At 36.2% G+C, this 13,639-nt stretch overlaps 1 protein-coding gene across 1 annotated transcript in view; it reads right to left on the reverse strand.

The window, feature by feature from the left end:
* NBEAL1 (neurobeachin like 1) overlaps positions 1–13,639 on the reverse strand; it is a 158,739-nt gene that overhangs the window by 26,248 nt on the left and 118,852 nt on the right. Inside the window, 5 exon segments of the mRNA XM_045559692.1 lie at positions 299–415; positions 3,071–3,168; positions 4,513–4,630; positions 9,725–9,834; positions 12,671–12,801. Of these exon segments, the coding sequence (XP_045415648.1) occupies positions 299–415; positions 3,071–3,168; positions 4,513–4,630; positions 9,725–9,834; positions 12,671–12,801 (574 nt within the window).

Consider the following 13,639-nt stretch of genomic DNA (forward strand, 5'->3'; position numbering starts at 1 on the left):
TATATACCATCTCAACTGCCACAAAAAGCATTTTAAAGCAAATTATTTATTCTCACTTGTCAGGAAAATGTGAAATAGAAGAAAGCAAGCCAAGAGAAACAGTTCAGACTACCACTCAGAAGCAAATAAAAGCTTTCAATACAAAAGTTTTAAAAATCCAAGAACAGATTATTACAGTAAAATTTACCATTTTGGATTAAATATTATAATCCTTCTCCTCCATTAAAGAATAAAAAGAACTTTAAGATGTATAGAATTCACAGAGAAAATTCTTTGATGTTACCAAGTTGGATATTACCTCTATAAAAAATGACTTGAGTTCCGGGAGATGTTGAAATAGGTTTAGGGTAGAAGTGTCTATTTTGGTCTGCTTCTGCACTGCTTCCTCTGCTGATAATCTAGGAGGGTGTGGTTCCTTAAAAATAATTTTAAGGAAAAATTATTCCATATTTATATTAAAACATCTCTCACTGTGTTTCTTTATACCCACCGGGCTCTAGCTACAGTGGATTACATACCATGCACTGTTGACAACTCCAGGCCTTGGGTCAGACTATTCTCTCAGCTGAGTTACTGCCTTCTCCATTTCTACGGAAATCTCATTTCTACTTTAACATTTTTCTTAATGCTATCTCTCCTAAATTTCTACAACAGAATTAATTATTCTCTTTTATTATTTTCCTTGGCAAATTGTTTATATTTTATTTAGTACTCATTTATTTCTATTAATTTAATTCTATTAATATATTGGATTACATATAGTTGCTTATGGTCTGTCCTTCCCAACTAGGCTATAGGTATTTTAAAGCCAGAGATTAAGTCTTATCCATTTTTGGATTTCTACAATAGAACAATACCTTACATATGGTAGATTCTTAATAAATGTTTGGTAAAATTAAATGCATTATTCAAAATTCAAAATGCATAATTCAGATGAATCTTTTTTTTGGTTTTTTTGAGACAGAGTGTCACTTTGTTGCCCGGGCTAGAGTGAGGGCTAGAGTGAGTGCCGTGGTGTCAGCCTAGCTCACAGCAACCTCAAACTCCTGGGCTTAAGCAATACTACTGCCTCAGCCTCCCGAGTAGCTGGGACTACAGGCATGCGCCACCATGCTCGGCTAATTTTTTCTATATATATTTTAGTTGGCCAGCTAATTTGTTTCTATTTTTAGTAGAGATGGGGGTCTCGCTCTTGCTCAGGCTGGTCTCGAACTCCTGACCTCGAGCAATCCACCCGCCTCGGCCTCCCAGAGTGCTAGGATTACAGGCCTGAGCCACCATGCCCGGCCCAGATGAATCTTTAATTCCTGAAAAAAGATCAAAATGTCAATACTATCAGAATCAAATTAGATATTGCTGCATACTTTTCAAATAAATTATTTTTTGTCCTTAACTTTCACGTCAGAGACACAGAACAGTATCACCTATACTGATAAGACAAAGTAACAAGTAAAATTAACATTCCAAGGCACAGTTAAAATGCAAAACAGAATTCTATCTGAAGGGAATTCTTTCATCTCTACCACAAAATATTAGATTATAGGCAACAGACGTGACAGCTATAAGTACTAAAATATTTAGCTCTTAATAAGTATTATTTACTTTATTTTAAATCAGAGGCTGATTTTTGTATAATTTTTTATGGTGATAAAAACAAATTAGCCCTACTCTTATAAACCAAAAGAAAGGTAAAGCTGATGCAAAAATATTATAGATGAGTTATGTTTTATTCTGTTACTTTGCCTTCTGCCTGTACCAGAAGGTAGGAGATAAAGCATTAATTTCATATATGACTGTTCTGTTAAAAACCAATATTGGAAGTTCTAAGTAAACCGTTGCTAAGGAATAGTGACAATTATAAAGCTTAGCCTGATAATCGAATTGACAGGGTACACCTGGAACCTAGAGCTTAGATATACTATTGCTGTAATAGCTGTGGAGATTTCAATTCAACCAATATTTACTGTGCATATACTATATGCAAGAAAGATACAAAGATGATTAAGAGAAGGTTGCTGCCTTTAACATATTTATAATTTAGTAAGGCAAATGGATAAGTATGCAACTGAGACAGAAGGTGTTATAATTAGGTCATAAATAAAGGCCCATAAGAACACAGAAAAGATCTGGTATAACAAAGGTGTATATTTGCTAATTCAGAGGAAATCATGGTATGATAGAAAGGCTTTGGAGTTAGATGGTCACACATATAAATCCTACCCTACTTACTTTCTAGTTGTGTAAACTTAGAAAAAGTATTTAATTTCTCTAAGGCATTGTAGGCTAGGTATTATTTTCTGTGAGGGTTGGCTTCACCATCTAAAAATGAGGCTAATTGGATATTTACTGTGAGGATCAGGTAAAGCACCTAACACAGTGATTGCATAAGAAAGTATCTACTTAATAAATGGTATATTATTGTGTATTTCACATCTCTAAATTTATACCCTAACAAAGATCAAGACATCTTTGAAAACTAACATTAGATTAACTTCTATGAATTCAAACCTGTGTGTAGTTAAAAAATGATTTAACTTAAGATACTGGCATGGGGAAAGAAATATGTGGTAACATTTAATAATTTTATTCTACATGTCATATATTCTATAATTTGATTGTTAGGACTGGGTTTGGGCCCTGGATGGTAAGTGTCCTTTTGGGGCAGATGTCAGCTACTAGAACTTTTACATGTGGAACAAGTCCCAATATAAAGACAGTTTTAATGGCATACTCTAATTGGTACTCAGTTTTTCCTCTTGGAAATAATTAATATAAGGTGATTGGGTTTCTGAGTAAATAGAAATTCTTCTGTGACTTCTGAGTAACTGGATATATATGTATGGATTTTGACTTCAATATTTTGTTATTTCAAAATAGGAACAATCATTTAAAATCTATTTATTTTTAAGTGAAAGTAATTTTTTCCAAATTCTAGATTATTCTGAAATAAAGTTTTATTTATTTATTCAAGTAAAGTTTTAAATCATTAAAATCCTTAAAAATACTGGTAGTACTGCTCCTTAGCAATTCAATTCTAAGACTTAAGTTGTCAATAACTTCTATGATTTACCTTTAATAGTTGGCAAGGTGTTTGCCCAAAATTATTAATCATCCCTTCTAAAGCTTTTCTTTCCTTCTCATCTGTTAAGGCATCTAGATCCACAGCTCCTAAAACCAGAAGTAGTCAGTTTACTATAGAATGAAAACAAATCAGCAAGCCACATCACTGATGAGTCTATCAGACTGACTGGCATACTTTCAACAAAATATTATTCCATTCTTCAATTTATTACATTGAAAAGAGATAATTTTTTTAAATCAGTAAATCTTCAAACACTAAATATGTATAAAAATAAATTTCATCCTTTATTTAGAACTAACATATTTTAAACACTTAAAAGTTAATAGGTACTCTATAAAAGTTTCTCTTGGAAAAACATAAACTATACTCATATAATTGTTTTCTTCATGATAGTCAAGCTCAAACAAGAGCAATAACCACACAGAAATACTGCTTTAAGTCACTGCTTAAAACAAAGGTTGGGAAAAGTGATATTCTGGCTAACTGGCTATACTCAGGCACACCTAATATAGATTGTTACATGTCTAGTGATTGGCTAAACTAGGTAAGTCCAAGCTCCTAACAACCGTGCAATACTATCTCCCTACAAACCTGTAACCTGAATGGATATGGCATGGTAAAAATACACTTATTTTCCAAAAGTCTCTGACTCTATTCAAATTTACATAACTTTACAATAGTTAGAATCTTTAGAATGATGAGTTCTACTTAAAAACTAGAAAAGAATTACTTTTTATCCTTTTAAAGTCATCAGAAAATGTTCTTGAACCTGAGCTAAATGATATCACCTTATTTATCATTTGAAGAACTTATTATTTGTAACTCTAGAGGCCTTCTTCTAAAGTCTGGTTACAATTTAGTACTAAATATTTAATGTAAGACCTGACTGAATAGGACACATATGCCAGAGATCAAAACCTTTATGGTACTAATAATTGACATTTATAATTAGATTTGCATATATACACTGAACTATCACAAAAAATGCAGCGGTCTCTTAATCTTTCAAATAGAAAGTTTTTGGTTTTGTTGCTCTTATTGAAACAGGGTCTCGCTCTGTCACGCAGGCTGGAGTGTAGTGGTGCAATCATAGCTCAATGGCTTGATTACAGCTCACTGGCTCAGCCTCCAGAGTAGCTGGGCTATAGGCACGTGCTACCATGCCCCGCTAATTATTTTATTTTTTGTGGAGACAAGTTCTCATTATGTTGCCCAAGCTGGTCTTGAACTCCTGGGCTCAAGAGATCCTCCTGCCTCAGCTTTCCCAAAGTGCTGGGATTACAGGCATGAGCCACTGCAACTGGCCAGAAAGCTGTTTTTAAAATGTAATCTTTTTCATATTAAATAGGCCCAAAAGATTGTGTATAAACATATGTTAAATAATAGTTTCTATCAAAATAAAGCAAGAGAAAAAGTATATAGGTTAATACCTTCATAACTACAATAATAGAAAACATTGAGTGCCTCCACTGCAGCTGGCCCCCTCTGTTTATAGCCAAAAATCAGATCTATCCATTCATGAAGATGAGCAGAAACATATTCAGACTCCTAGAAAAGGAACAAATTTAATAATTAATATAGAGACACCTTCTAACTACACAATGTAAATTGTAAATTCAGTTCTTTAAAATAGAGCAAATTAAACATTTCCACACACAAATCTTTCTGGCTGTAAATAGAATTCTTTCAAAATCATGTTAAACATTTATTCAATATCTACTACATATATTGACTATTCATATCTACTATAATGTAAATATTATATTTATTAATATCAACATACACATTTAGCTAATGGGTGAAGAGAATACAAATATGCTAATAACAGCCCAAATATCAACAACAAAAGAGTTAAAGATAGCTGTGGAATGCATCTTTGTGGTAAAATTTCCACTAAAATATTTGTCTAGAAATTCAATTCAAGGAAAAAAGAAAAGAATAGAAAAAGAAATTCAAATCATGGCAATAATGAAACCACATTGGGGTGGAAGAAATGGCTGCAAATCACTCTTCTCCACTGTACCCACATACCAAGAGGTAGATGGGGTGGCAGGCAGAGATCTCCTGGAGCCTGGTAGTGATAACTTAAAAGACAGTGAGGACATTGTTATTGGAGACAGGATAAAAAGGTACTTAGGGTTTAGTTGCATGAAAGATAGAAAGGGTACCTAATGAACTCATGGATTTGGGTGTGAAGACTTCCAGACATAACATTTTAAAGTGCCAATTGGCTTCTTTTAGCTGCCTATGATAAAGTATGAGAAGAGTAAGAATTCAAAGGGAATTTTTCCATAGTAGCTGCCCATTTGGCCCAAAGTAGAGAAGGGACTGTTTGGTAAAGTAATGTGGAATGGCTTTTGTCCAATAGAATTGATACATAAGAAACCCATAAAGTTTTAAATAGAATTATACTAGTTCAGACTAAGAGAAACTGTTCAAAAATGAAGAGAGACCTTTGGCTTTCAACTTACTAAGAAAGAGGCTGACAAAGATACTCAAGTAAAAAACAAGGGTCTTTTTGTATGGAAAAAGAAGAATGCTGTGGGGCGGGGGAGCCAAATGCTCAAGGGTAGAACCAAGAGGCACTCAGAACCACTCTCAGGGAATAGGACTGGGTCCTAACAAAAGATCTGAGAACATGTCCCCACTAAAATTCATTTTTTCGGTTAGAAATGGGGTCTTGCTCTGTTGTCCAGGCTGGAGTGCAGTGGCACAATCATAGCTCACTGCGGCCTACTGGAATTCTGAATTGCTATAAACCAAAGACTGCTAGGAACCTCCCGTTTTTCTCCCCCTTTTGAATGGGAGTGTCTATTACAGTTGTGTACTTTCACACCACTGTTGTTATATGGAGGCAGATAACTTGTCTCTAGTTCTGTCTTCAGATCCAAGAGGAGCCATACCTGAGTAGTTTCATCCACACCCAGACTTGATTTAGATAATGAGGATCCTGAACTTTAGGCCTCAAGCCTTAATGAGGCAGGTAAGCAAACTACTGCCCGTGGGTGAAGTCTGAGTTGCTGCCAGATTTGTAGATAAGTAGTAGAACACAGCCATACCCATTTGCTTTTGCACTACAATGGCAGAACTGAGCAGCTGTGACACAGACCTTATGGCCAAAAAAGTCAAAAAAGTGTACTATATGACCCTTTACAGAAACAGTTTGTCAAATCCTGGCTTAATGAGATGAGACTTTGGGGGGGGGGTGTCTTGAGAGGAAATGAGTATATTTTGCATGTAGGAGGAATGTAAATAATTTGTGACCAGAGCACAGAATATATGGTGATTAAAGATAGCTGCAGGCCGGGTATGGTGGCTCACGCCTGTAATCCTAGCACTCTGGAAGGCCAAGGCGGGCGGATCGCTCGAGATCAGGAGTTCGAGACCAGCCTGAGCAAGAGCAAGACCCCGTCTCTACTGAAAATAGAAAGAAATTGGCTGGACAACTAAAAATATACAGAAAAAATTAGCTGGGCATGGTGGCGCATGCCTGTAGTCCCAGCTACTCGGGAGGCTGAGGCAGAAGGTTCACTTGAGCCCAGGAGTTTGAGGTTGCTGTGAGCTAGGCTGACGCCACGGCATGCTAGCCCAGGCAACAAAGTGAGACTCTGTCTCAAAAAAAATAAAAAAATAAAAATAAATAAAGATAGCTGCAAATTCTTTCTCACTCTTCACCACTGAGAGGTGGAGTTTACTTTCCCTCCTCTTGAATCTGGCATTGATACTGTTACTATTTAACCACTACAAAGTGGCAGGAGTGATGCAATGACAGTTCAGAGTATCATTTAAAAAAGAGGCCGGGCACAGTGGCTCTCGCCTGTAATCCTAGCCCTCTGGGAGGCCCAGGCGGGTGGATCGCTCGAGGTCAGGAGTTCGAGACCAGCCTGAGCAACACCCCGTCTCTACTAAAAATAGAAATAAAAATTATCTGGACAACTAAAAATATATATAGAAAAAATCAGCCGGGCATGGTGGTGCATGCCTGCAGTCCCAGCTACTTACTGGGGAGGCTGAGGCAGTAGGATCACTTAAGCCCAGGAGTTTGAGGTTGCTGTGAGCTATGCTGACGCCAAGGCACTCACTCTAGCCCGGGCAACAAAGTGACACTCTGTCTCAAAAAAAAAAAAGAAAGAAAGTGTGCAAGCTTCCACTTTTTTACTTTTGGGGATCTCTGAGTGCCACGTAAGAAGTCTGGCTACCCAGCCAACAGGAGAGACCACACGGAGAGGAGATATTTTGAGACTACATGGACAGGGAGAAAAGTCCAGCAACCCACTGTCTCAATGCAGCCTTCAGATGATTCCAACCTCAGCTACCAGATGATTACAACTGCATGAGAACCTCAAGCAAGATAAGCAGAACTGTCCAATTGAGACCAGTCAACCCACAGAACTGTGAGAGATGGTAAAATGGCTATATTTTTAAGACACTGAATTTTGGGATAATTTGTTACACAGCAATACATAACTAAAACACATATTTCTAACCTCTTATTAATATTAATGGAGCTGTGAAAGTTGTCAGAATCAGAATAGAGTCACTTATGCCAAAGCCTAACAAAATAGATGGGAGAGGCCATAAAGCAGAGACTTTCATGCACACATGCCTATGATAAAAATTATTACAAGAACTCTCTGAAAACCACAACCTTGCACAAAGGTTGCACAAAGGCCACTGTAACCATACACAAAGAATACTTCTGTGAGGACGTCTGCCCAGCAACTGCCTGTTCAACCTTGGACTGATGTCACCCTTGTTATTAACACATTAAGTGCCATGTGAGTTGTATTTAACTCATGCTAGTTTTGAGCCCATAGCCTCATGAATCATACGTAACTCACATGTCTCTTCACTTCAGGAGCCAGGAGAACTATTTTTCAAGTTGCATATAACTCACACACAGAAAAGAATAAAAGATAACAAATTTTTCATTAAATTAGAAAGGATTGTTTTGTTTTTGAAGTTTTTATTCTATCTTCATAATAAAACACCGGGGCCCCAAGAAAAACATTTTTTTTCCTAGTGTGGCAGTCAATGCATTAATCCTTGTGGTCAAGGATAACTGTTTCAAAACGATTTATATAATCTTCCTCATTTTACCTTTAAAACCCTTGCCTTCTTTTGCCTCCCTGGGTATATCTCTGGCCGCCCTCCCCTGCCACCTCCTGGTTTGCTAGGGCATGGGTATTACCAGATTGCAATTCATCATTCATTTCTCAACAAATGGTGCTTTTTTTTTTCTTTTTCAGACAGACAGGGTCTTGCTATGTTGCCCAGGTTGGCCTTGAACTGCTAGGCTCAAGGGATTCTCCTGCCTCAGCCTTCTGAGTAGCTGGGACTATAGGCATACACCACTGAGCCCAGCTAAACTCATTTTTTTATAAAGCAGCCTTCTGATTTCAAGATTGTTATATTTAAGAACCAAAGAAGGCAAGAAAAGCTTCATCTTTTTCTGCTGCACTCCTTTTAATAAAAGGACATGTTCTGTAAAATTTGACCTTTTGGTCAAAAGGCCGCACTTAAGGACCTAGAAGGCCACAGGTTCCCTACCCTGTGGGGAAAAGGACCTGAGAAATTCAGGCTAGTTAAGAAGTACCAGGATATTTTTCAAAGTTGCTTTATTTTTTCTCCAATTCCTTATTCATATATAGGTTTAATGCTTACAAATATTATAATCTAAGTCTGACTTTTATAAATTTGACAACTATATACTAATGACAAAGAATATTTCCAAATATTGACCTAATTGGTTTCAGAGTCTGCCAACATTTCAATTTAGACAGAGAACTAAGTAGGCTGTCATGGGAAAAAAACGGAGCCATCATCATCAACAAGATAGTAACACAATAACAATGTTAAACTAACCCTCACTAGACCTTCAATTCTAAATTAGAAATTTAACTAAAAACTAATAAGTTTTTCAAAGTGGCATTTAGGATTTAGCTGCCTTTCTTTCTTCTTTTTCTTTTTTTTAGAGACACGGTTTTGCTATGTTGCCCAGGTTAGAGTACAGTGGTGTGATCACTGCAACTTCCAACTCCTGGGCTCAAATGATCTTCCTGACTCAGTGTCCTGAGTAGCTGGGACTATACTCATGCACCACCATGCCCAGCTATTTAAAAAACTTTTTTGTACAGACATGGTCATGCCATGCTGCTAAGGCTGGTTTTGAACTCCTGGCCTCAAGTGATACTCTTGCCTCAGCCTCCTAAAGTGCTGGGATTACAGGTTTGAGCCACTGTACCCAACCTATGTTTAGCTGCCTTTCTTATCAGAAGCTCAGTGAAATTCTTCAGAGATAACAAAAATGTATTCATCCTTGTTAGATTCAAAACAAGTTTGAAAATTGCATAACATCAAACTGTACCAGTTTAGTGACTGGATAGTTACATATACAGCAGGGAGACACCGTATAGAACTAAAATATTTAATATTTTGCTATATACTCATAGAACTATATTGTATCACACAAAACAGAAGATTCAGTTCCTCAAAATAAATTACTATGTTGTACTTTCTAAAAAGAGCATATATAATAGATGACAATATGGAAAAATAATTAATACCAGACATACTTTATCCCACCCTCTGGAAAATATTTATCTTATTAATCTGTCTAATTTCTGAACACAAAAACCTTACCAGAGCTTTCCTATGTTTATAGATGAAGTCTTCAGCTGACTTAGCCCATTTCGGAAGAATGACATCATTTACTACTTCTTTGGAAACTTGTAGATGACCCAAGTTAAATTCTAAAACATGTAAAAAGAAAATGTATCAAATCATTTTAGATTTGAAGTAAAACAAATACAAATGAGGGTACATTCCTAAGCAAAACAGATGTTCTTTTTTCCTTCTTTAATTCTCATCTATTGGAGTACATTCTCTCAGTTAACTAAAAAATATAAATAAAAATAAAATAGTTATAAATTAGTTATTACAAGGTAAATCAGAATAAGAATTAACTTTTTTTTTTGTTAAGAAAAGTGGGAGGAACTATAGCTACAAGCCTCATCTTAATCTGACCAAAATATAATATTAAGTTTTCTTCTTACACTAAAAATAAATAACATAGCTCCTATAATGGTTAATTTACAAAATACAGCTCTTTAGAGATTTTTGGCATAACTTAAACTCACTCACTAGAAGAGTTATATTTATCTTCTGGAAGAATATTTATATAGCACTATTCTAAATAGATACTTGCATAACAAAATTTGCTCATATAGTTAGAACATGGCATTTTGAAAAACTTTCCCCAATATGAGGTTTTTTGGTTCACATAATGTGGCGTGGGAGATAGGGGTGGGGAGGGGAGGAATGTTAATACAAAAGACCTTCAAAAAAGAAGGCCTTAAAATACCAGGCTTAAAATACCAGTATGCTGCCTTAAAATATCAGTATGTCCCAAGTTGGAGAGAGGTTTAAATATCATAGAATGACAGTACCCACAGGGTCTTTGGCTTTAAGTTAACCCAATCACTGTATAGCAGATATTGTTTCTTGCCCACCTCATGGCCATTCCCCCTTCTTATTTGCTAGCAGAATTAATTAACTAATTAATTAATTAGACAGAGTCTTGCTATCTACCTACCTACCTACCTATCTATTTATTTTAAAGACAGGGTCTTGTTCTGCAGCCTAGGCTGGAGTACAGTGGTGCAATTATATTAATAGCTCACTGTAACCTCAAACTCCAGGGCTCAAGTGATCCTCCCACCTCAGCTTCCCTAAGTGTTGGGATTATAGGTGAGCCTCCACACCTGGCCCTTTATTTCATTTGGATGTCCATCTCTGTCCCATGTCATGCCCATTCCAGGTGACCTGCTTAGAGGTTGGTATACGATCCAGCTCTGGAGAATGAGGAGAGGTTATGAGAAATAGTGTTTTACTCTTAGGAAAGGACACAATGGACAAACAGTTCCACTTCTTTCTAAGATACTGTTGTATCTGCCTATGTTGCCTAAAACTGCTTCAGTCACTTGTAACTATGAGAGGAACTAGCCAAAGCCAAAACACTCAGGATGGCAGAGTGAAAATACAGAAAAAGTTGGCCTTGATAATGTTAAGTTACCTGAAATTATCATATCTGAGGGGTTTTATTATGGAAAATAGTAAAATTTCCTTGTTTGCCTATTTTGATTGGGTTTTATTAATACTTGTTTCTGAAGTCATTCTAACTGATGTATTTGTCTTCTCCCACTCAGCCCCTTCCAAAGAGGTAATGGATAGTCAGAAATGGAATCCATCAGGACAGTAGTGCTAAGGACAGCAACTGGCTCTGATGAATATCATAAATTGTCAAGCTAAGAGTACCTTAAACGCTGCATCCAAATTTAGTCTGTTCATCCCTCCTATTCCAGGAGATACCCTACTTTAGGAGACTCCAGTTCAATGGCTGACTGAGAGTCTAGCATCAGATTCAGTCAATAGATTTACTTGATTTTCTGAAAGTCACCAATTCTGACTGCCTTACTCTGAAAATCAGATGCCCTGCCTCCAATAGCTTGTCCTGGAATACAGCAAAGTGACAAACATTAACATTACATGTTAGGGGTCAAAAAATAAGTTAATAATGATCCTTTAATACTACAGAATTTCCAGTAGTCAAAATCTTGCCAATTTCCTGATTTATGTTTATTTTTTCTCTTTTTAAAAATTTTTTTTAATTCAGCATATTAGGGGGGTACAGATGTTTAGGTTACGTATACTGCCTTTGCCCCACCCGAGTCAGAGCTTCAAGCACGTCCATCCTCCAGACAGTGCACACCACACCCATTAAGTGTGTATATTCCCATCCCCTGCTCCCCCCTCCCATCTGCCCGACACCCAATGAATGTTATTACTATATGTGCACTTAGGTGTTGATCAGTTAATACCAATTTGATGGTAAGTACATGTTTAAAAATAAATGTACAACTACCTCAAAGAAAAAGTATTTGGACATTTAAAAGTATATTTCCTGCCATGGTTCTCTATGAATTTTCAAATACTATAATAACTTATACCCTGTCACTATTTTCAGTTTTCCTACTCTTCTATGCTCTAAATCAGGAGTCAGCAAACTTTTTCTATACAAGGTCAAAGAAGAAATATTTTTTGGCTTTGTGAGCAATATGGTCTCTGCTGCAACTACTCAAATCTGCTGTTACACTTTGAAAGTACCTACACAGATGATATGTAAATGAATTGGCTGGCTGTGTTCCAATGAAACTTTATATACGTGAGTTTGTCCATGGATTTGGTTCTGTTGACCAAATCTAAACCCTCACCTTATCTAACTCAAAGACTTCTAAACTAAGAAGAGTATATGGCTGAAATAGCATATGGCCATTTTTGCTTCTCTAGTAAACACTGTAGTCTGATAAATTCTCTCACCAATTCAAATTTGACTCATTTATCTTACTTCCTAACAGCACTTCCCTGGAAGGTAAGATTAGTACCATAAGTTAAGCCCTTTCACTAAGAAATCTACAGACAGAATGAACTTTAAATAATCTATAGGACATTACAAAAATGTACTGAAACATTTTTTAGGTTGCTTCATTGGGACTTGCAGAGTCAAATTTCTAATCTCCTATTTCTTACCATTTTGATTTTCCAAAAACTCGGGGAAATAGAAGAATTCAGGAATAAGTTCTTTCACATCATATGGATTATCCATAAGAGCTTGCCAGGTAGCCGGGATGGAATGGAACTGTCTATCTGCGCAGTCAAACCTGCATGTAGAAATTGAAAGAGAACAATAAACATTGAATGAGAGCAAAAACAAAGCAAGAAACAAAACCTTTAAACTCCCTTTATGTTTCCTAATGATTAGAGCTGCTCTTTTCTTAATTTTTCTCTTTAATTTTTACGTTTATGTGTTCTTTTTTTTTTTTTTTTTTTTTTTTGATACAAGGTCTCACTCCATCACCCAGGCTGGAGTGCAGTGGCTCCATCATAGCTCACTGTAACCTTAAACTCCTAAGCTCAGGTGATCCTCCTATCTTATCCCCACACCCAGCTAATTTATAGAGACAGTCTTGCTATGTTGCCACAATTTCCTCTCCTTATTATGATAATCTATCTTTCATATTTTGTTGTCAGGAACAAAATACTGTAATTTTAATCACTGGTATCATCTTAGTTGAAAACCAAATCACACTGGAGAAAAACTTCAAGTAAATTAAATATAATTCTAAGAGACTTTTTAAAAAATGGCATAATTTTTGCTGAGTAAAATCACAAAAGTGAATGTTATTTCAATATTTGAAAATCACAGAGTTTAAATATAACTCTAAATATTATAGTACTAATATACTTGGTTAATAGAGTTATAGGAATGCTGCTGACTTAATTCTCAATACACGAATATCTTTACAAACTCTTCTGCTTATTTATTTATTTACTTATTTAGTAAGTAGAGATGCAGTCTCACTCTTGTTCAGGCTGGTCTTGAATACCTGACCTCAAATGAGCCTCCTGCCTTGGCCTCCCAGAGTGCTGGGATTACAGGTGTGAATCCTAGCCAGGCCAACAAACTTCTCCTTAAACCCAAAGGGTGAGTTAGGGAAA

The sequence above is a fragment of the Lemur catta genome, chromosome 8 (genome assembly GCF_020740605.2).
Source record: "Lemur catta isolate mLemCat1 chromosome 8, mLemCat1.pri, whole genome shotgun sequence".
Taxonomy (NCBI): domain Eukaryota; kingdom Metazoa; phylum Chordata; class Mammalia; order Primates; family Lemuridae; genus Lemur; species Lemur catta.